Here is a 24,081-nt window from a genome sequence, read left to right on the forward strand (position 1 = left end):
ACACTAGCATATGGTACACCCTACCTCTTTCCCAGAGTCCGCCCATCTCCCTCTTCCGTCGTGATACACTTGTTTTCTCAACTTTCTCCTTTTACCTCAAGCACAGAGTTGAAGTGAGCTGGTATGGAGGGTTGGAGTTGTATGTAAATTCACAGATTTTAAGATCCAAATTTATATAGTTTTAAAATTATGTCTATACTCCTATGCACCATAGGGTGAGGGGAAGTAGTAAAGAATAAAGGTAACACTTTAAATATGTTTTTTCTTTTCCCTGTAGCTTGTACCATGTCACTTCAGTTTCTAGCTTTAGAATCAGTGGGAACATCATGTACAGCTTAATTAAAATGGACTAAATACAGGTTGAGCAGGACTATTCTTCTTGCTGCCATGAAATAATGACATGATCACAGGTAGTTCTGAGGCATTCTCCCCATTTCTCAAACTTCAATAAGGATGAGAGGTGTTAGGGAGATTAAACTTTAGAGCTGAAACTCTTTGAAAATTGAAAAAAAAATCTACCCTAAAAAATAACAGCATCAATAAATGAATATGAATGGATTTTTCTTTATTAAGCAAAATGCCCAACTGAAAAGGACTATGAATGACACCAAACATTATTTATCTCCCTATGCAATTGAGTACTGACCATACGTTAATTTTTCATAAGTTTGATTGAAACTTATGATATATTTGATATATTTTTATCACATTTACATTATTGAGTTGCCCATATTTATTGTCTTTCCATTGCTACTACAATAAAACTTATTTCTTTTATTCTCTGTTTAAATCTAGATTCTTCAATTTTTATCAGGATTCTAACTACACATTTAAAAGCTTTCCTACATACTCCCTTCTCTTGAAAACTGTTAGAGGTACACTTAGAACAATAATAAGAAATTTAGTTTTTAATATTTGCATATATTATCATATTAAAGTCAATCCAACCCCATTTTAACTTCAGTTCCTCTTAGGCTTCATTTCAACTCTGGATTCATTTAGATAGAAACCATTAGAAATATATCCAAAGTAAATATTAAAATAAGTAGTTACATAGCAAATTTTTATATGTACTAACTATAATTAATGGTAAGTGAAGCTTTTAATAAATATTCATATTAATTAATCCCAGCACATATGAAATATTCATTAAAAGTGATCACAAATGAAGCTAGAGCTTTCCTATAGAAAGATGTAAATAAATTCCCTTTATGGAAAGTATCTAGGACTTCTAATAGAACAATCAAGTTTATTATAACAAATTATTTTCACCTGGAATAAAGAACCCGCAATTTCAGAGAAAAAAATATCTATTTACTGGTAATATATAAAAATGTAATAAAATATAAAAGTAAATAAATCTTAGAATCTGAAAACTTATTTTTGTCCTTAAATACTTGCCATCTTTCAACTATGATTCAATGATATACTACCTGTGAAAAAGTTGGTAGTTATTATGTCCATGGAGGTTAATATCAATTTGAACTCAATGGAACTTTGTTATGGCTAATTATATCATTAAAATACATTTGAAAATATAACAATGAATTTGGAAATTCAGTCTAGTGACTAGCTGTTCTTTAGTGTTCTTTGTGGTTTCCTTTCTACAAAAGCTTACTTATGTAACTCTTTAGCCTTTGAGAAGTCATGAACACTTAGGTCAATCACTGGCATTCAACTAGAGTAGGCCCTGGGAAAACTGTATTAAGAACACAAAGCTTATCTTGAGATCTTTTCCAACTACCCCTTTTTTCATATTTCTCTTCTAACTTCCATGGATTTGTCAGCCAGATGTTCCCAGGGGCCTTGATACTGTTAAGCTCTCTTTACTCCAACTGTCCTACTCTGCCTGTATTTTGGTCCTGTATTCTTCAGAAAAATCTCATTTGTAAATTCAGTTCTTCATTCTCTTCTTCTATGATACACTATCAGCTGTGTCTATTTATTCCAATGTACATGTGGATGGGATTTCTGAAAACAACATGCTCATAATAAATCCCTAGGTTAATGTGATACCCCTTTCTGGAAATGTGCTTTATCAGTATTAATTAATTTCTTTTTATTTAACTTCAGCTCTTCACAATTACATAAAACATTACGGGGTTCTGAAGTCTGAAGTGCATAAAAGAAAATTTAAACTTAAAAGCTTAAATATGATTTAAATAACATGTTTCTAAGACATGCTCCAATCAATATATTATGTCTGATTAACTTTCTTTCCACATATTTATTTCCTTGATGTGCTACATGATTTTTTAATATCTCCACAATTTCCTTGTTTGGACCTTTAGACATGTCTCCCAAACCATATATTTTGTAGCATTGTAGGACCATTTTACTTATGTGTTCGGATCGATGATACCTGAAATGCTACATAATGAAAACTTAACATCTTCTGTGTGTTCCAATTTTTTGTTAATGTAAATGGGAAACTTATCCTTGCAAGACTCAAAGCCTGAACACTTGACTGTGTGTTCTCCTTTTGTCTTCCCATATACCTGATTTTTAAAAAATGTTTCTCATCATTTTTTCCATAACCACTTCCAGATGTCTCTTTTCTATTTTATTAACCAGACCATCATCCTCCTGACCCTCTAAACACCAGCCCACTTTATCTTATGTTGAGAAAACAAATATAGCGACTTAACTCTTCAGATGCCACAACAAAAGTTGAATTCACCCAATAAAAGGGATGAGTTATTAAATGAGCAATAAATTTAATATTTATCTATTTCCAAAAATAGCCATATTAAAGTGGACTTAAGTTGGCTTTACTGTGTGCTAGGTACTACAATAACCTCTTTAAAAATATAATCTTATTTGATCCTAACAATCATATGAAGCAGGTATTATAATTCTCATTTTATGAACTAAGAAATGAGGCATCTAGAGGTTAAGTAAAACCTAGGGTCTTATTCAGCTTAAAAGTAAAGGGGCCAGGCAATATTTCCTAATCATCATATAATGTCTCCACAGTGAGTGTTTACCCTGTGTCATTCTGTGCTACCTGCTAATGATTCACTATCCCATTTACCCACAGCAAATTCAACATATTTTAAAAGTATTTCACAAATCACATATACTTACAAGGAATATCCCTGTATCCAATCTCCAAAGCATGAAAATAGTTCATAAATTCCCTAACTGGAATTTTAAAAGCTTCAAAGAGGCCCATGTCTTCAAAAAGTCTGTAAGACACCTGTAAAAGAAAAGACAAAGCCTTATGAAACATCCCTAGTTGTATGTCAGACATAAAGAGAACAGTTCTGAAACTAAGTAAACATTGGCAACTGAAAAGACTAAACGCCTTTTCAAAATCTGAAGGATGTCCTTTTACATTGGTTAAAATAAAAATGATAATTATCAAAACGCAGGCTGTATACTGAAACTGCTAACTCATTTCCATTGCATGTGTCTCTTTAAAAGTCTTTTGAAATGAGACTTTTTCCATTTAGTCTCAGCCAAAAGGTGATTTCTTGGAATGTTCACCTTAATTCACTTCAGCTGTCCTAGTCTTACTATGGCAAAAAATATATACATATGTTCCATAATCAAAATTTCATGATTTTTGTTCTTGTAAACTCAAATAAAAGGAAAAATCCCCAAAAGTTCTACTTAGCAAGTCGTATGAAGCTGCATTTTTTCAAAATTTAATGTCTAGCAAATTGGAAAAGTAAGCGGTAACTAATAAGGACCATATATCAATATATTACTCTATTTTTGGGACATGGTTGGAACAAAAGATACATCACTGAACTTTGCAGGAATCTAACTGTTAATTATTCTTAATCTTTTTAATGTCTACTGGTATCCATGAGTCTTAGAAAACATTTTGTGGCATTTTTGGTCCAGTTTTTTCTCCCATTCCCAGCTCACAGAACTTCAAAAGAGTGGTTGATACCTGCAATGAAATTCTGTATGCTGTCATTTGTGCTGTAAAACTGACTGCTATCATAACCACGTTTCTACTAGGTCCAAATTCTCATGTGGAGAATGTGAAGATGCAATAGCTCAAGGTGTTTTATGAAAATCTGAGAAGAAATTGAATGAATGTAAAAAGCCAGGGCTTCTGATATGGATAAATCTACCTTTGAATCCTGGGTTGAATATTTAATATATGACTTTAGAAGAGTAGCATATTCTCTTTTTAAGCCTTAGTTTCTTCTTCTGTAAAATAATATTTTAAAAACACTGCACTGAAGTCACTGTGAAGATTAAGTTTTCGAGACTCTGTGAAACATACATCAAATATAAAACAAAATGAGCTATGTCTCTCCATACCAGGGAACACACTCCCTAGTAAAAAACATAAATAAATAAATAAATAGGAGGTGGGGGGATGCTTCCTGACTCATTGCCACATCTTGTGGTACCATTACAAGCTTATTTCCAGGAAAGCTCACTCCCTCAAAGTTGCAGTTTGTCATGAGTTTCAGAAAAAGATCACACAGTCTCCCAGGGGGTTCCCTCAGGCATGAGGCAAAGGTAAATTGGACAGAACAGCTACCCTTAACTCTGTCCTTAAGATGAGCTAATACAAGAGACATTGCTTAGCACTGAGAATAAAGGAAAGGAAGAAGAACAGGACTCTCAATTCCTAGTAAAGTGCAAGGGCTGCCATTATATTCCTCTACATGGTCATGGACAGAATAGAGTCCAGCAGAGGCAATAACTGAATATTAAACAGACTTTGTAAGAATTTTGTGCCTCATATTCCATCAATAATGTTAGTGTACCCCTAGACTGGGCAGCCATATGTGCTTGTAGAATTCAACACTAGAAGAAACACCTGTTATCTTTTCCCTTCAGTCTTCACAGATCAGGATCCTCACCCCAAACAGAGTTCCACATTCAGACACATGTTGAGTGATCTAAAGAAAGCTTGTCTCGGATGCACTGCATAGAAATCAGCATTTCTGTGATTTCTCTTCTAGTGTTTTGCTGAGAAGTGTTAGTGGCACCAATAAATCTGGGTTGGGTCCTGAATTCTTTCCTAAGTCTTATATTCACAGGTTTGGTGGTCCTTACTATCTCTACTCTGATATTTATTCAAATTTATAAGAATACACCTAAAATGTGAAGATAAGCTGATACGTATTATCGCACCATCCTCCTTGTTTAATTAAGGGTGTGTATTTTGACAGCTATTCCATAGTACAGCAAATCCATCACTTTGTTTTGTGGTTTAAAGCAAACAGTTTCAAATTCTTAATTTTTATATGTTTTCTTTCTTCTTCAGCAAAACAAATAATTACCTATGTGAAAAGCTTTGAAAGTAGTCTAGCCTAAAGAAAACAATGCTTAAAGGCTGGTTAGGCAGCAACAGTATTATTCTTTATTTCTTGTCATATATAAAGGAGTTTGTGATTTTCAAATACAGAGAACTCTATTTGATGTGTTTCTCACAGCATAGGAGGAAACACATTTTGGCACATCTTATCTTTGATAAGGTTTACTATTATAAGCTCCATAATATTCAAAAGTTTTTAAAATGTCATTGAAAATTATTTCAGACAATAAGTTAGTATTTCTAAATAGGCAGTTTTCTTCTTTTAGGGGCTAGTGTCAGATTTTCTCTTGCTTAATTCTATGAATCCTAGATGGTTTGTCCCTTGTTTATATAGCTCTATTCCCTCCTACTTTGTCTTAAAAAATTAACAGTATTTTAATTGCAGAATATGACATTCAACTCACTTGAGGTTCCAGTTTCTTTGGTTAACCCACCACCAAGAAATCTACAGAATGTTGTGTTCTACAACTTCCTTTCTCCACACAACACCTATCCACAAGTGTCAAGAATTTACAGAGCTTTAAGTAACTAAGGAATTGTTTTTCCTATGTTTAAATTAGTATGAATGAATGCATTTCTTACCTGACTAAGAATACGACCACATTTTCTTCCTATATTTTCCACTAAATCAAAAATTGGAAAATTCCAAGCATTTAGCTGCTCCATAATTGAGTCCAGGTTATCCATGACAAGAGGTTCGGGAGCAAGAATTGGTTTGTCCTGTAATGTTTAAGGTTAAAATACTTAAACAGCATGTACTTTTCTACAGGGAAATTTGTGCTTTGCTAAATTCAATAAATACTGTGGCTATTGGAAATAAATGACTTAAAACTCCAAGGTGAATGAGTGATCTTTACCAAAAAAAAGGTCAAGATGAACAAGACATTGACCCCAAAGTAAGGAGGAAAGGAACTAATGCTGTTTCAGATATGAATTTTGCACTATTAAGTGCTTGCCTATCACTGGTTCATATACACTCCAGCAAAAACATGGATGTTTCTTCTATAAGTTAGTATAACTGCTTTGGATCTACTACAAGGTTCTTAAAGTTTTAAAGACTTCAGAATATTCTGAAATTACATGTAATTTTATATCTCTACATAATTATGTAAATTCTTCTGCGATGAGGGCTCCTTCCTTAAACTCTCAAAAAAAAATCCATGAGGACTTAATCACTCCTATTATTATTGTTTATATTAATGCTTCAAAATGGACATTAATCCTATAGAATAACAACTGCCACATTTTCCAGGGATTTTAATTTATTTCATGTGATCTACTGTTTCCTGAGAAACATGCACTATGTAAATGTAAAGGCTTTTTATAACATGGTCCCAAATGAGTACATTTGCCAAAAAAAAAAAATTTAAGAAGGAAAGAAAGATAATGAGGATAAGGAAACATACAAATTATTTTACCTGACAATCTCTCTGACTTAGAAATACAAACACAGTAAAAGAAAAATGATAATAGCAGCCATTGATGATCACTTGAGAGTCAACAATTTTCTACCATTTGCCACCTCCCTAAAATGAAGCTCACTCAAATGTATGCTTTCATCCTCCTTAAATGGATCTCTTTAAACACACAGAATATGTCATCATTAAGGGATATTTTAATAGGTGGCTAGTGTCAATATACGCCCGACAATATAACAAGAAAAACACATATTGGTTCATGTTCTACATCAAGGAGGTACTAGAGAAAACCAACAGATGCCCTAAGACAATGAATATCTTCTTCCCTCCTTTCCTTCATCTTTCTTTCTTTATGAACTGCTGTTTTAATGAATGATTTTGTCCTATATTTACTTTTCTATTGGGTTAATAAATATCTGTAATCATTGTATAAATATAAATACTTAAGCTTTTAATAACCAGATAATAGAACCATTAAGAGACTGATAATGCTTGAAAAGAGAAAAAATATATTGATATGTATGGGAAGGGTTATAATACATGTGTAATCTAGATGAAATACATCCGTAAATATGTTTCAGAGATTCATTTCTTCCTTTTTTTTTCTTTTTTTTTGAGATGGAGTCTCACTCTGCTGCCCAGTATAGAGTGCAGTGGCATGGTATCAGCTCACTGCAACCTCCACCTCCCAGGTTCAAGTGATTCTCCTGCCTCATGCTCCCAAGTAGCTGGGATTACAGGTGCCTGCCACCACGTCTGACTAAGTGTTTTGTATTTTTAGTAGAAATGGGGTTTCACCATGTTGGCCAGCCTATTCTCAAACTCCTGACCTCAATAATCTGCCCGCCTCAGCCTCCCATATTGTTGGGATTACAGGCGTAAGCCACCATGCAAGGCCTCAAAGATTCAGTTCTAAGCCAATATCTGTAACAGAAGCTGATTTCTCAAGTAAACAAGTGAGTTAAGTGATATAGGACTACCAGAAACATCATGGTGTCAGGAGCATAGGTGCTGCAAGCTGATGCTTTCCTCAGAGGCTCTCTCAGGCACTCTGTCTCATCTTCATTCTGTACAATGTCACTGCCGTCACTGTTGTTATTGGTTTCATAATCAGAGGTAACTTGAGCAGTGTCATCTACAATTAAAAGAGAACAACTTATTACGAGATCTACAATGGGGAAAGGGGGCTCATTCAAGCAAACTTTGCTAAGATGCTTATGGTAAATAGAGTGTTTAGGGAAATACTGCTTTCATGAGCTTATAATCCAAGAATAATATATAATAACATATAATCCTGTATGATTATAGGGTGGAGAAAAGCACACATCTGTTAACAAAGTAAAACAGATGGAAATTATAATCTGTAATCTGCATGGCATTCAACAATTCCTCAATAATATTTTTAGAGCAACAGTTCATACCTTGAACAAATCCTGTGACTTTAGGTTTCTTTTTTTTTCTCTCTCTCTCCCTAAACATTAACCCACTGAATAACTGACTATAACACTTACTGTAGAATGGGGATGCAAGGTGGAAGACATTGAGTTGACACACCCAGGAGTAAAGTGCTCTGTAGAGCAGAGTGATGGCATGTGCTTATGGGCAAGGGAAATCCTATGTATCCAATCCCATTTCTTAGAATCCTGTGACTGCCTTCTTACCTGTCCCACTTCACTGTTGCCATTTCAGTCAGCAGTAAACTGTGCTAACTAAAAGACCAATCAGTAAACACCCGGAGTCTGAAGTCTATGCTCTCTGAGCTCCTATGTCATTTCTCATAGCTGAGTAAGGTGCCTGAAGGAGGTTTATTGAGTGTTTGCTATGTTTTGGGAACCACTTAAAGCACTTCCAATGTCAGAAGTAGCAAGAGAAAATAACATTGCTATATAGTTCTATATATTATATAAAATGGCCTCTTGTGTTTTAAAAATATACACATGTTTAACTGTATAAAAACATTTTGGAAAGCTCTGCACCCAAACTTTATCCATGATTAACTCCAGAGAGTAGGATTATAGATGACTTTAGTTTTCTCCCTTGTCCTTTTCAATCTGTAATTTTAAAAATCAGGCTGGGCACAATGGCTCATGCCTGTAATCCTAGGAGTGGCTGAGGTGAAAGTATCACTTGAGCCCAGGAGTTTAAGACCAACCTGGACAACACTGTGAGACCCTGTCCCCCATTGCCCCCCCCCAAAAATCAGAAATGTAGGTCACTTTTGATCAGGAAAAAAATATAAAGCAATTTCCATTTTGGGCAACAGGATCCCAAACAATGAATTACCTGTTCTGCTTGATTTCCGAGTGGCCGCCCCACTTCTCTCCAGGAGCCCCTCAGCAGGATTCCCTTGGGAATATGGTCTGCCACAGCTAGAAAATATTGGAAGAGCTGTAGGTATATCCTGCTCTTTTCAAAAAGTCATAGGCACATACCGTCTAAGTGTACATTAAGGTAAACAACAATAATAAAATATTTCTACCTTCTACTTATTTGTTTTGTAAAAATATTCATTTTGTTTGATACACAAATGCTGATATGCAATGTACTACTTTCTTTTTTTGTGAGAGAGTAATAAATACAAAGGATTAGGGCATCTGATTCTCATTCTCCTCCTCCTTTACCCCAGATCATATTTAAGGTAAAAGTGATGTAAAATTTTGTTAGATTATTTAGAAAATACTGGGATAGGCTGCTACCTACTTACAGTACCAATTTTGCAGGTGTTAACCTATATTGGACAGCAGTAGCTTCCCCCATAAAATACCTTGTGCCTGCTTAAAAGCCTCATTATGGGTCAGGCATATTGGTTCATGCCTGTAATCCCAGCACTTTGGGAGGCCGAGGCAGGCAGATCACCTGAGGTCAGGAGTTCGAGACAATCCTGGCCATCATTGTGAAATCCAGTCTCTACTAAAAATACAAAAATTAGCCAAGCGGGGTGGCGAACACCTGTAATCCCAGCTACTCGGGAGGCTGAGGCAGGAGACTCGCTTGAACCTAGGAATTGGAGGCTGTGGTGAGTGGAGATCATACCACTGCATTCCAGCCTGGGCAACAAAGTGAGATACCACCTCAAAAAAGAAAGCCTCATTATTAGATTTATTTCTTTGGGTTATGATACTTTTATATCTAAACAGACCTTTAAGAAAAGACAACATAGGTTGAAATAGAATGATAGTATATGAATTTTATGTTTTGCTACACAATAAAAGTGGAATTTTTTTTCAGATTGATCAGTTACTCGTTAAGGCTGTAAGAAAATGAACAAAAGAGAGGTGCATTTTGAGGAAAAGCAAATGTATAACTGACTACACTGACTACATGGGATGCTGGTTGAGAGAAACAGGCCATAGAGGCACTGTGGACCACCAAGAAAAACAAAGGTAAGAGAGGTAGGCAATGCCCTCTAACAGAGGGTGTTGGAGGAATGAAGTTGGACTGTTTTAGATATTAAACAGTAACCCCATACATGGCCTAGCAGAGGCCATAAACTGGCTCTTCTCTCTTCTATCTTGTTTAAAAACTTCATGATTAGATTTTGATTCTGCATTTTGCTGCTGGGTTCTTTCCGTCTGACTAATATTACAAAGGGTCTCAGAGGATCTTTTTGTTTGTTATTTAACCACAGATTACCCACTCTAAAATGAAAAAAGTAGTGACAGCTTATTGTTTCGTATCTTAAATACCTCATCATTTTTTTTTCCTGAATTGTGCTTGTGTGTGCACTCAGAGAAGAGCGTTTTCCAGCTAGATATATCTACATACTAAGTAACTTTACTTTTCAACCCTTAAGTGTAAACAGAAAAACATTACATGTAAAATATTTCTAATTATTAAATCTGTCAGTATGGCTTAGAGAATAAAAAGAAAATGATCGGACAAAAAGGGAAAAGAAGGTAGATACAATTGGTAGGCTTACATGCTCAGAAGTAGAGTTTATTAGCCTTAAAATTTTTCGTTGCAAAATAATACCTAAAAGGACCATTTAAATTAGTACTTCAAATATGCCAGCTCTCATGCCAGAAAAATAGCTTGTTGCACAGACCTTACAGCAGCCAAGAGACTGGGATTCGAAGCCAAACTCTTCAAGTTCAGCAGGGGAAACCACAACAATTAGTCGTGTGTTTCTGGACCTCTCTGTGCCTACATGGGTGGCTGCCTTTAAGGCAATAATAAAACCTGGTTTGAATTATAGATTTATAAAGCCCAAACAAATAAAACACACACTACTGGATTTATAAACATTACTGAACAAGTAGACAGTAAAATCCCCTTGTTTTTCTCTGAAACCTCTTTTATAAAAATACCTGCTAAGAATACAAAAACAAACAAACAAACAAACAAACAACAACAAAAAAAACCACTATGATGAAAAGAGCTACTGAGTGGTAGAGCTTTTCTGAACATCTCTCTCCTTTCTTTAGGGGACATATTTCCCAAAAGTCTGGAACCCACAGTGAGAGATTCTCCCTAAAAATGCTGAACACAGATGTCCTTGATGAAGATTACTCCACAGGGCTTCATCTTGGCTCAGGGTGCATATAATAAAACAATGCTTCTTAATTGTGTTCTGCCAAACATTAGATCCATGGGCAACTATTGGGTGTTAACCTAAAGAAACTGGTTCTGTGGTCAAATAAATTCCGAAAACATCAAATGAAACAACAACAACAACAAAAATAAAGAGAAATTCTTTTAACAGAACTTCCAAGAACTTTTAACAAAGCCATATGTGTTATGAATCTTTAAGAGTAAAGTATGATATATCTTCTCAATATTTTACTATAGAACTTGCTTTTTTGTGGAAAAGAGATGCTATTAATGTCCCACAGAAATCATTTTATTAAAAACAACTCATAGAGGGCAGTAGAATAACTTGTGCATAGTAGAATAACTTTGGCTCTGGGCAAACGAATGAAAATAATTTCTTATTTAAAATTGTCAAGAGAAAGGAAATAAAAACAAAAATTATAAACAACATTTATTAAATTTACAGAGCTTCTGTCTAAAAAATATAAAAATGAAAATTGTGAGGCTCAGTAATAGTTGCTATTTGTTAAAACTGAATATATTGATAAAACCTGGGTCTATGAAGTAACATTTGATACTAGAACACCGACATGTTACTCATTTATTCAAATAGTTATCCTCATTAACCTCAGAAATGAAATACTACTTTATTCAAGGTACTCTCATAGTATCTAGAAAAACACCCAACTGTTTTTCTACTTAAATAATACCATAATGCTTTCAGATAAATTATTCAAGCTATTACTTAAGAACAATAAAAATACATTAACCAGTAAGAAGAGAGAATTATTCCTTAGTGACAACCTTGGGAAAATAATTACTCCAGCCATTTTTTCTCAACTCATGTGATAGATAACATTTTATAATTTTGTTTCAACGTGATAGAATAGCACATACAATTGTTTAAATTGCATTCAGATAACTATATGAGTCCAGCCATCCTGTGCAATGTATTATTCATCACATTTTTAAATTGTAAAAATGGGAAATGCAAACTAAGATTAAATACGGCTAATATCAATGTAACATGTTTGGAGAACAAGTACAAACATTGCAACAAAATGAAGAATTATAACAGAATACTTGATATAATTTTGAGTCACATTTTTTTCTATATTCTCCATCAGGAAACAGACAACATATACAGCTAAGAATCATGTATCCTCTCTAAAGATTAGCTGTATGAACTGCATGGATTCTAATCTTTGTTAATAGAAAATTACTAAAACCTACGTTTTTATTGTAGCCTATTCAACAGAAATCACATTATCCCATTCTTGGTTGTCAAGGACTGTAGCAAACCTACCCCAAGCTTTGTGGGCTGGTGGTAGGTATTTCTAGGGGAAAACGATCAATGGTTTTATTATTACACTTCCGTTCATAAAGAATCCTTACCTGCTACATACAACAGGTGGAGTCAGGATTTGAGGGGACAGGTCGGGGGCACTCTGAGTGTAAGTTAAGGCCCTGTGAGAACCGAGGCTTTGTTTGGCCGCAGTGGCCGCAGATTCTGGAAACTGCTCTGCAGAAATTTTGCTGACGAGGCTGCTGGCAGGAGTTCCTTGGAGAGGTGAGGAGCAGGGCGATGAAGGAGGTGAAGTTTTAGCGAGGGCACCTGAGAAAGAATGAGAGCTAAGCAACTAAACAAGTGTCCTTAAAATGCAATACTGCAACAGTTGAACTTCACCTGGACCCTTATAGACTCAATAACAACCACGTGCCTGCTCAGGTCACCGGGCTGGCCTCCTCCACATACCAACATCTGGAGCCAGTGTGGTTGGGGTGTCTTCACAGCATTAAATGGGAGGAATGAATCACCATTAAAAAAATCGGTGGCAATGCTGGCACATACAGCCAGAGCCTTGGTGTCCTGGAGTAACTTCAGGACAGAAGAATATTATTTTGTCCCCCTATTTTTGTTTCTTGTCATTCTGACATGGAAATCATAGTTAAAATATTCCCATGTGTTTACTTTCTCTTAGGTTGTGAAGGTTTTAGCAGGAACAGGATCTGCTATTGTTTTAAACATTAACCAGTATCTGGGGCAGAGTTCACCAGGCATCAGATGCTTAAAATATGTAAATAAAGAAGATACATTACTGAGAGGAAATTAACGTTCTTAACCATTCGCAGTTTCAGTGAGGCAAGGCCTTTCGGTGTGAAAGAGTGTTTTGATCAAAATAATTTTGGAAGAAAACATTTTAAAATGTAATATAATCGATTTCAGGTCAAACAATAGTCCTAAAGCCTCCACTTCAAGTGTGGGTATTTGTGCCAAACCGTCTGTATTTACTCTAGATTGTGAGAATTTTACAGGACACTGGCTGACATTTCAAAGTGTAGCTGTTGGAAGACATGGACAATGCCTTTTGAAGTTACTTTCTCCCAACCACAGAGAAGGCACCCTGCACTTAAAATGGAAAAAAGGAGAGAAATAACTTCTGGCCAACAACCTGCTTACAGGTTTTCTTGATTTTATGGCTGAACAATGTACTGTGGGGCAAATGAAATGAAATTATTAAAAGTCAATTCTCTGTTTCTCACCACTTAGGAAAATTTACAGCCATCCACCTTCACATCATGGAATTATGTGTGTGGTTAGCTGGCAGCTGGCTTTCAGCAAAGTTTGCTTCCAGGGTCTAGCTTCCTCAAAAGTTTGAATTGTCACACCAAAGGTTTTCTGGTCCACTGAAAAGAATATTAAAGTTGCTGAGGGATTTTGTGTGAGCGTGTGCAATTTTCTTTTTAATTTCTTGTTGGCACTGTTATTTTTGTTGTAGTTGTTAAAGATGAGAAATCTCACTCTCCCCTTGCTTCAGTGTGAAGAGCAACAACTCCTGTAGTTCTTTCCAACACATCTATTGTTAATTCCTCATCAGCAGCTCAAACCCCTTGCAGCCTTTCTACTAAGCAAATGAAACCACTTAGACAGACCCAGACAAGTTAACCGCGCCCCCCCACCCCCAGAGTCACAGTACTAGTACATGGGAGAATAGAGAGTAAACCTAGCTATTCTTAGTAAAATGTGGTTTAGAAACCAGTACCTTTATCAGAGACTACCCAAGGGAAAAGTAAAACTCATGACCTATTAGGCAGCATTTACATTGCTCCTTATGTCATGACTTACTGTTTTTATTTCAATTTCTACTTCTCTTAAAAAAACTTATTTTTCCAAAGATAATGACAATCCTTCACATTACATAGTCTCCTTAAGCCAAAAAAGAAAAGTTCACAAAGGTTTTAACTCAGAATTTCCCAGACAATGTATCATTATGTGAAGCGTTTGCTGTGAATTATTTAATGGTGGTAAATTTTTTTAAAAAAGAAATATTTTATTTGGAAACTCTAGAATAAACTCAATTTTTAATGTTATCTCTAATAGTTTATAATTATATTTTCTCATTATAATTTTATAAAATAAAGGAAATCTAGTTTTCAAACTCAAAATCCCTTCCCATTTCTCTACTGCTATGAGATTCACAAATATTACAGCACATATAAGGGTGCTCTGATGTAAAGGTTGAAAAGGATTGGTGTAATTCTAACTAGTTTTTGGATTTAGACAGGGACTCCAGATAATCTTAGAAAGGCACTATAACTGTTAAGGAGCTGAATCCTAGTATGATGTGGCAGACTGTTTACCAAAGCATCTGTATTGGAATCGCAATGATTTATTCATTCAACAAGTAGTTATTGTGAGTCTTGCTCCATGGGTGGAGTAGGATAAAAATAAAATCCCTGCTCTAATGGAGCTCCCACTTTTTTAGGAGAGACAGAAACTAAAAAATAAAAGTTAAAAAAGGAAGAAAAGAAAAGTTAACAAATTCAAGTGATTAGAAGAAAACAATGCATAGAGTAGAAGGCAGAGAAGAACAGAGATGCTCTTTAGATAAGATGGTCTGGGAAGGCCTCTCTGGCTTGGAAGGGGTGGGGGTGGATAAAATCTGAATGGAGGCCTCATAAAATAAGCAAGACATGTAGAGAAGTATCTGGGGAAAGCGTGTTCAGGAAAGAGGGACGTGGAGGGGGTGGAGTCAGAAGAGCAGTCAGGAGGTCAGTGGCTGGCAGCTTAGCAAAAAAAGGAAAAGGGGCAGGGGATGTGGTCAGAGGGTTTCTGGGCAAGTCTGGTTAGGGTTGGGTAGGCCCAGGGCAAAGTTTTATTAGGCTGGAGCAAAAGTAATTGTGGTTTTTTTTTTTTTCAATAAAAAGTAATTGCAAAAACAGCAATTCAAAGTAATTGCTGTGCCATAAGAAAAAGAGATTCCTGATAGACACTGTGTTAGGCAATTCCTTAGTTATTCTGATAGTAAACTGCGAGTTTGGGAACAGTTTTCCACGCAGTTTTTTAAAATAGAACAATAGTTCAAAGCCCATGAGAACATTGTCCATTTCTGTCTTGACACCATGTATTTTCTGAAGGCAGTTTATGAGAATGATTTTTTTCATTGCTAAGTTTTAGTAGCTGCCAGTTGACGCCTCAGATACATGCAATTCACTTTCAAACACAAATTTTAAAATTCACACACCATTAGAGTTCTTGGAACTCATGGATTAACTAAATTTAAACAAACAAGCAGATTTTAAGATACCAAATGTACTGGCTGGGATGAAATTTTAAATAAACCTGTAACAGAGAAGTTCTTCTGTAGCAGGCATCTCCAAACTTTTTACACAGGGGGCCAGTTCACTGTCCCTCAGATCGTTGGAGGGCCGCCACATACTGTGCTCCTCTCACTGACCACCAATGAAAGAGGTGCCCCTTCCTGAAGCGCGGCGGTGGGGGGGGGGGGGGCGCGGATAAATGGCCTCAGGGGGCCGCATGCGGCCCGCGGGCCATAGTTTGGGGATGCCCGTTAGTATTAGCCTACATATTTTGAACACTATCAAAAGCATAATTCAGCTGGGTGCATTGGCTCAAACCTGTTATCTCAGCACTTTGGGAGGCCAAGGTGGGCCGATCACCTGATGTAAGGAGTTCAAGACCAGCCTGGCCAACATGGTGAAACCCTGTCTCTACTAAAAATACATAAATTAGCCAGGCGTGGTGGCGCATGCCTGTATTCCCAGCTACTCGGGAGGCTGAGGCAGAAGAATCGCTTGAACCTAGCAGGTGAAGGTTTCCGTTAGCCGAGGTGGCGCCCCTGCTACACTCCAGGCTGGGTGAAGCACAGCTTTTGGCAACAAACCTGAGAAGCAGGGATAACTTTATTCTGCAGGTGAGAACCTAAAGCTATTAAAGTATACGTTCTTTTTTTTTTTTTTTTCCAAAGCCAAACCATCCCAATGTGCATTATCATAGTTTACTTAAAGTTTAAAAAAACAGGAAGAATTAGAATGTGCCTGCATATTTACACGTATCAGTCTTCAAAAAGATAGGGAGATAAATGCAGATAACAACTGCATTTACCCAATTTTTTTTATAGAACGGATAAACTATAAATACTATAAATAAATGATTTCAGTTACAGGAAGAGGACCATCAAAGGAATTGGGAGGAATAACCTTTGGAAACCTTTAAAAACAAATTTTCTAAAAAGGTTTCAATGTAATCATGTCTAAAGTTAGAGGGATGACTGTTAGAACCTTTGAAACTCTCATCTAATTTTATATATCGCACACTCACACATTTACATACACACAAGTGAAGGGATTCAGATAAACATGCATTCTCTCAAACATATTAATGTTTATCTTCACTTTATATTTGATTAATTTTAGCAGATTCCAGGAAGAAGACATAGCTCATGAAATATGAATTTTTGAATGATTCAAACTGTCCTAATGTAAAATACTTAAAATCAAAACATTGAAAAACAAAAAATTAAAAATACAATTTTAAAAATAAAGTCTAAAATGCCAACTCCTTTGAGTAATTCTGCCTTTAATTCCTTATTCCTGAGAGCATGAGAAAATGTGTGTCAAGACACAAGGAATTTTGGGCAATCAATGAGAGAAAATAAACAATACTGCAGGGGAATTATTTAAATGAATCCATCTGTTTTGTGCTACAAAACTCTCTCAGTTTAATTTTAATTGAACAAAAAAGAAACCAGCTTGTCTGATAAAGATATCTCTTTTTTCCATGCCCATATGAAAGTGGTCAGCCCAAATATTTTTCCAAAACAGAAATTGCATCTAAAACAATGCCAAAGAAAAAGAGTCCCAATACCATAGTTGAAGTTCTCTATGATTTCAAATTTTGTATAGGAAAAACAGAGTCTAGATTATAGGTATAGAGATACCTGTTGTCACTGCAATGGGCAGCCAAACTTACAAGAATCTGGGGAAGGACTACTGCAAATAAAGTAACTGTAAATTCACGGAGTTTTTAAAGCAGAATAATATCATGGTAGCTCCACAATGTCAGTGACTCATACTAGAAGAGCAAAATTGAAAACATAAAATATATTTGAACCTCCTGCTTTTAAGCTTTAATTAAAGGAGTCCTATGTGATTTCATTCATTTATTTTACATTAGTAATTGAATAATAAATTGTGTTTCAGCTATTTAAAATTAACATTGATTGACTGAACTAGAGGACACACTGTTTGCTTGATTTGCACAAAGAACAAATTTCATTGGTCCTCTCTGGAAACAGAGTATTTATCTTTCAGTATGTCTCTTCTTACTTCATACTTGCTTCCTCTTCACCTCATTGCCTATTGCTTACATGTGTCCTCAGACTCCTCACATTTCATTTGATTCCACTTGCTTACACTCTTTGCCACAAGGGGGCTCTTCCCAGCTTCTTTCCTAGTTTATGGAAAACCAGGATGCATCAGTCAACTGCATCAAACATGTCACAACCACTTAGCTCCATCAATGCAAACAGGGAAGCAAGGATTTTTAAAGCAGAAGCTCCCGTCTCATTAGGGAGAGTTGCTGTCTCTTTTCAGCCGTCTGATTCTTGATAGATGTTTTTGTCTCTTTTGGCAGACCTTTAGGAATTTAATTAGTTGGATGCGGCATGCCTGGGATATAGGTTATTTTATAAACATTTAACTGTGCTGTGACAGCTGTCTAAAGATGCCACAATGCAAAAGCCCCTCCAAAATGATCATGATGAAAACAGCTTATGCACCTGATGGCAAGAATGGAAAGGGGCTCTTGCTATGCCTGTGGCTCTAATTTCTACCATCTGTCTGTGTAGTATCTTATGTGAACAGTCCTTTCTTTTTACACTTGGCTCTTTTTTTCTAGAATCTGTCACACAAACTGGGGAGCAGGACACAGGAATATAAGGCTGTTCCATCATTTGCTCTGTTATTTCCAGTGTGTGCCCTAACCATAATTTTCACCTTCTTGATATTATCATGCTGGTTATTCAATAATTTTTATGTTATTACTTAACTGAAGAAACAGGGTGAGAAAACCAAACCCTCCTATTGTCTTGTACCCAGCCAAGTACAGAACCCAAAATATCCTAATTTTAAATTATGACAATTTGTCATCCTCACTTTTTTCTAGTATGAAGTCATTAGGATAAAAGAAAGTACTCAGGATTAATCATATGACCTAGAGAAAGCAAGCCACTTAACCTTCTTTTTCCTTGGTTTCTTCATCTAAATCCCCTTTCTGAGCTACACACAGATTTAGAACACTTAAATTTATATGCCATCTCTTGAATTACATATTATGACTGTCTGAAATTTTAGTTCTGTCCTTAAAAAATCTTATAAAAACTATTCACAAATCTGGAAATATTATTATTTATGAATTTAATGTTTGGATTGACCCACGGTTTTCAGATTTGTTTAACATTTTTATTAGATCTCAAACTTCCTATTCTTCTTCTTCTTTCTAGAATATATCCATTGTAAATTCCTTTAGTAAAGATTTGGCAGGTGGCAGTGTGTTGACTTCTCTCAAATTGACTTTAGTTCACTCCTCTTCTTGTAAGATGAATCTGCCAGGCACAAAATTTTAGGCTATCATACTGTTTCAGAACTTTGAAGAAAATATTCTACTGTGTTCTGACTCCCAGTATTTCTGATAATTCTGCTTTCAGCCTTACTGCTTTTCCTGAAAAGGAAATTTGTCTTTTCTCTGGTAGACTTTAGGATTTGTGTGTGTGTGTGTATCTTTGGTGTTATGTAGTTTCATTATTTTGTACTTAGGTGTGAGTTTCTTTCCATTTACTAGGCTCCTCCTAAGTATTTCATGTCTTCCATCTGCTACTAAAACTACGATGACATGTATTATGTATATTAGACTTTCTAATTTTTCTGTATGTCTTAAAATCTATTAGAGCTTCCCATTTTCATCTGTGTTGCATCCTGGATAATTTCTTCAAATCTTTCTCTACCCAGTTTGCTAATTCTCTCTTCAGTAGTCTACTATGCTATGTCATATTTCCTTACCTACATTTAAAAAGGCATATTTAGCTGCTCTGCAGTTATGTCTTTTCTCATGGCTATTCTTTTGCCTTAAATGTGTAAATTTTTAAATTGCATTTCAATTTAAATATTTCAACCCTCTTACAGATCTAAAAAGTTTTTTGTTGTTTCTGTTAAATCAAACTCATGGTGTTTCTTTGCGCAATTAGCGATCCTGGTTGTAAGCTCCATGTTTGAATATGATCTGATAAAATCTCATGGCCCTTAATTGGTGATGCTTTCCTTCCAAAATTATCTGCATATATTTGTATAGGGAGCCAAGGGGTCCTACACACCCCAAACCACCTTAATCCACCTTCGTGTGCCTTTAAGAGTCTCAGGTTTAATGTGGAATTCTCAAATACAGTTTCTCCACCTTGCTGGAGTCCCAGATGATTCTCCTTATTACTGAGCTAATCTGCATTTGTCCTCAGGGATATCTCCATTTAAGTATTCGCCTACATTATCCTACATTGCCCGGCCCTGGTGAAAACTCAATTTTATTAGCAGGTCGTCAGTGACTTCTAAAAGTGATAAAATTTAATGAACATTTCTAAAGAGCAGAGAGGACCAGATTAGTTGTTGGAAAACCAGATGACTTTCACGGTTTCTTTTACTGATGTAATTCCAATAAAATGGTACAAAAAAAGCTATCAAGGTAAAGCACACAATTCTGAGGGACTAGGTTCTCATGAAGAAGAGAATCTCAGAAAGGTGAGCCAAAATCCTGCAAACTGTTTTTCCCTTCATAGCATTATTTACTGACTATTGGCATGGAGCAAGAAGTGGAGGATCCAGACAGAGGGGTGCAGCCATTTGGGAGGCAGCCAGCAGAGCTTTTAGCAATGTCATGAGGCTGATGACATAAAAATTGGAGTTTGGGGTTGCCATGGCAGCCAGAATTTGAATGTTTCATATCTCAGTGGGAAGTAGGCAGTTTTCCTTTTAACCATTTGATGAACCCTTAAACTGCTCAAGGCAGTAGATTAATCAGGAAGTTTCTGAAAAAATCATTGATGTTCTCTGTAATACTGGGAAGTGAAACCATGAAGTTAGATTCCAAAAAGGAAAGATCAGAGGAAATACCTCAGGTTCTTAATTGGGCTTCTAAAGAGAAAGGCAATTCAGAGATAGAATCTGACAAAAACTCCTATTACAGTATAGTTTTCGGTGAGCACAGACCCTGAACACATGAGGTTAATCTTCCCCCATATCATTTCATCTTCCTATCTAAAGCTTTATTACTCTTAAATTTTTGATATCTAAATTCCTTATCATAGCTCATATGTAGTAAATGAAACACTTCCTTGAACTTATAAATATCATACTCCTGAAAGGTAATTTTAATAGACACTAAAAATAAAACTGGAATTTCTATTACGAGATGATGCTTCCAGAGATTATCCCTGATGGTAAAAGTGATTTCCTATGCATCTAATTAGTTCAAGATGGAAAATCTTGTACAACAACTGTGAAGGAATCTGTATCATCACATAGGTGGAAATTTAAATAACTAATTGGTTATTGAGGCTTTTAAAAATAACTGATTATTAGAACAGGCAAACCAAACATATCTGAATATAGGAGGCCCTCAGAATATTTCAACACTTAAGGTCTAGTAGACTCTACGACTCCACACTCACAGTAACCTTCTCCAGTTAAGTTACTTACCTGGTCGACTTTGCTTTTTAGCCTTTACATGGTTAGCTGCAGAAACAGCATAGGACGAAGTGAAGGATCTGCTTTTGGTGAGGGTCATCATCCCTGGATTATTCCAAGAATCAGAACTAACAGCACCATAAACACAAGATTAAAAGAAAATTCAAGAAATTATTCATCAGTTATTGGGCCAATCTTGCCAGAACCCAAACATCATTTCTGTAATAGACTTGCCAATCTAAGAGTTGGTTCAGGTTCAGTGACAGAATCATTGTACTTCCCAAGGATGAAACAGATGATGTAAAAACAATCTCTGTTGCAGGGACATAGCAGTTACTCATCAAGCATGCTGGGTTAACAAAGAGGAAAGATAACTTTCTTATTTTCCAATTAATAATAATTAAGCACCTTCTCACTGTACTCTAAAATTATATTTCTTGCAGATTTTCTAAAAGAGACTTGCAGATTAAGGTTAAGATGCAGGTGAATTTACATAAACTGTAAGTGTCATAATGCTTACTTCAGTAGTCTATCATTTTTGGTGCATCTGTATTCAAAAATTGACCACAAAATCATTCAAAAATAATGTTTTTTTTTTCCAGTATTTCCTTATGAAGGAAATGGTTAACAGCAGGTCTTTAGCTTACAATTTCTCTTTACTGGTGATAACCTAGAAAAAAAAAGTGATGATCCATTCAAATTCCCTTATAAAAAGAGGGAAGTATATTTTCAGTATGAAAAAATGCTCCATCATATTTTTTCAAGGGAATTTGTTTAAAGGGACATGCTAATAATGGAGTTGATGATATGTACCAGGAGAAAGATAATGGAGAATCTTCATCTAGCAAATGCTTTGACCAGGATGTACTTGGTCTGCCTAGGTTGCTTATTGTAAATAAATGTGGAATCAATATTAACAGAGTCATGGAAGATTGAGCTAGAGAATATTATGTAAGTCATGCAATTAATGGGTTATAAATTTTGGAGGTATTTCAAGACAAAATTTCTCTGAGTTGCTCAAAATTTACATATTGAATCTGAAATAGACTCCGTACTAATTTGGGAGAAAAGGAATTTGAAAGTTGTATTGACAATCTTGGACTGCTCCAAGGGAAAAGTGCTTAGTTTGTGTTTTGCTAACACCTGTGTCCTTTCAAGAACTAGTAAATTTGGTACTGGGTACATTCTATAATTTATACAAATATGATTTGACAATTTGATCTTTTGCCAATCTTAGATTGGCAATGTAAGCAGGATATGCCTCCTCTCTGTCTGGGTGGCTTACTGTAAATAAACCTGAAATTGATAGAATTATGGGCTCATGGATGCATGAAGATTGCCATATAAGCTGTATAATTAAGAGGATATAATTTGGAGAGGTTCCAGAGCTAAAATGGTTCCCTCTGTGCAAGTAATATTATGTATGCATTGCTTAAAACCCTGCATGCTAAATCCAAACCAGAACATGTGGAATAAAGGGACTTTCAGGGAATTGCAATAACAGGCCTCTCAAAGGAAAGAATGCTAAGTATGTGTCTTGCTATTGTCTGTATCCTTTGATTACTAGTAAATTTGGCAATGGGTAAGATCTGTAATTTGAGTTGAGGTCAATTTGACACTCTAACACTTGTTATCTCAATTTTTTTTCCATCTTAGAAAGATTTTTCTTCAACTATTGACCAATGTAGTTTAAAACTTTATCTTTTCTCCTTACTTCTTACAGCAGTTTTCCATATGTGAGGACATCTGAAATGTGGTATGACCTTCAGCAATTATACAATGCAATTAAGTGAGGCACAAAAATATTTGTGTGACATCCTTTTCAGAAAGCACATCCTAGGTATTTCACAAGTTCTTGGCATTTAGGAAATAATGAAATGAAAGAAACTTTGGATCTGAAACAGAGAACTACACTGACTATTTTCTGGTGGTGTTGGTCCCTTTTAATTCATTTTGCTGGACTCATTAACTGAAAACATTTACTGCAAAGAAATATTATGTAACCTATATGTGGCCTCAGCGTTTGCAGTTCTCAATACATTATACAGTGAATAGGTTATTACTTTTACTTTTCTAAGAAGACTTTTAAAAGACAATGCCTAATATTATTCAGAAAGATATATTATGAAGGCTAGCTATTCAAATAAATTGTTGAATAGTAAATTGTTCAAATAAAAACATTTAAAATGTGTTCATTTTAAAGTTTGCAAAATGTTAGAATATCTTTAATGAATATCAATTTAATGAACACAATATAAATAATATCCTAGTCACATCCCATTAATACAGTAAATATTGATTGTATTTTACTATTAATGAAACAATAAGTCAATGTATTATATTCTGTATCAGTGAATTAGAGTTTACAGGAGCTTTCATATATTGCTTTATGAGACCCTCACCATAGTTTTCAGCTTTTCATTGGCCCTTAGTTCCTGATTCTGGTTTAGATTTCATGAATATTAAATAATTTGGATCCTGTAAAGGAGAACAGCTTAGAAATGCCTTTACATGGTTTCTTCACACTGGCACAGCAGAGGAAAATTGTGTATGTGCTTGTGATGGAAGATCTCAATCCTCTTCTTAAAGGTGGTCTTTTGCTCTTATTATCCCTTTATGACTCCATTCTAAGTCCTTAAAGTCTGATCAGGTAACAGTCTCTTTTGCCAAGGTTACAGCTTTCTTTTTGCCTTGATACACAGGCAGGGGTCAATTGCAAGGTCAACTTGGAATGATTTAGGGTCTGATTTATTTCAACTTTTTCTATTTCTCTAAAGCCTATTTGGTAAGCACCTACTTGTATTCTTC

General features: G+C 35.5%; 1 protein-coding gene across 6 annotated transcripts in view; it reads right to left on the minus strand.

Annotated features, from left to right (window-relative positions):
• Positions 1 to 24,081, minus strand: part of PDE3A (phosphodiesterase 3A) — a 316,302-nt gene that overhangs the window by 37,979 nt on the left and 254,242 nt on the right. For all 6 annotated transcript variants that reach the window (XM_074403199.1, XM_003934587.4, XM_074403200.1 and 3 more), the window contains 6 exons: positions 21,286 to 21,401; positions 12,634 to 12,853; positions 8,992 to 9,077; positions 7,689 to 7,843; positions 5,873 to 6,010; positions 3,088 to 3,199 (listed from right to left, as the gene is read on the minus strand). In XM_074403199.1, the coding sequence (XP_074259300.1) occupies positions 3,088 to 3,199; positions 5,873 to 6,010; positions 7,689 to 7,843; positions 8,992 to 9,077; positions 12,634 to 12,853; positions 21,286 to 21,401 (827 nt within the window). The remainder of the gene's footprint in view (positions 1 to 3,087; positions 3,200 to 5,872; positions 6,011 to 7,688; positions 7,844 to 8,991; positions 9,078 to 12,633; positions 12,854 to 21,285; positions 21,402 to 24,081) is intronic.

The sequence above is a fragment of the Saimiri boliviensis genome, chromosome 7 (assembly GCF_048565385.1).
Source record: "Saimiri boliviensis isolate mSaiBol1 chromosome 7, mSaiBol1.pri, whole genome shotgun sequence".
Taxonomy (NCBI): Eukaryota; Metazoa; Chordata; class Mammalia; order Primates; family Cebidae; genus Saimiri; species Saimiri boliviensis.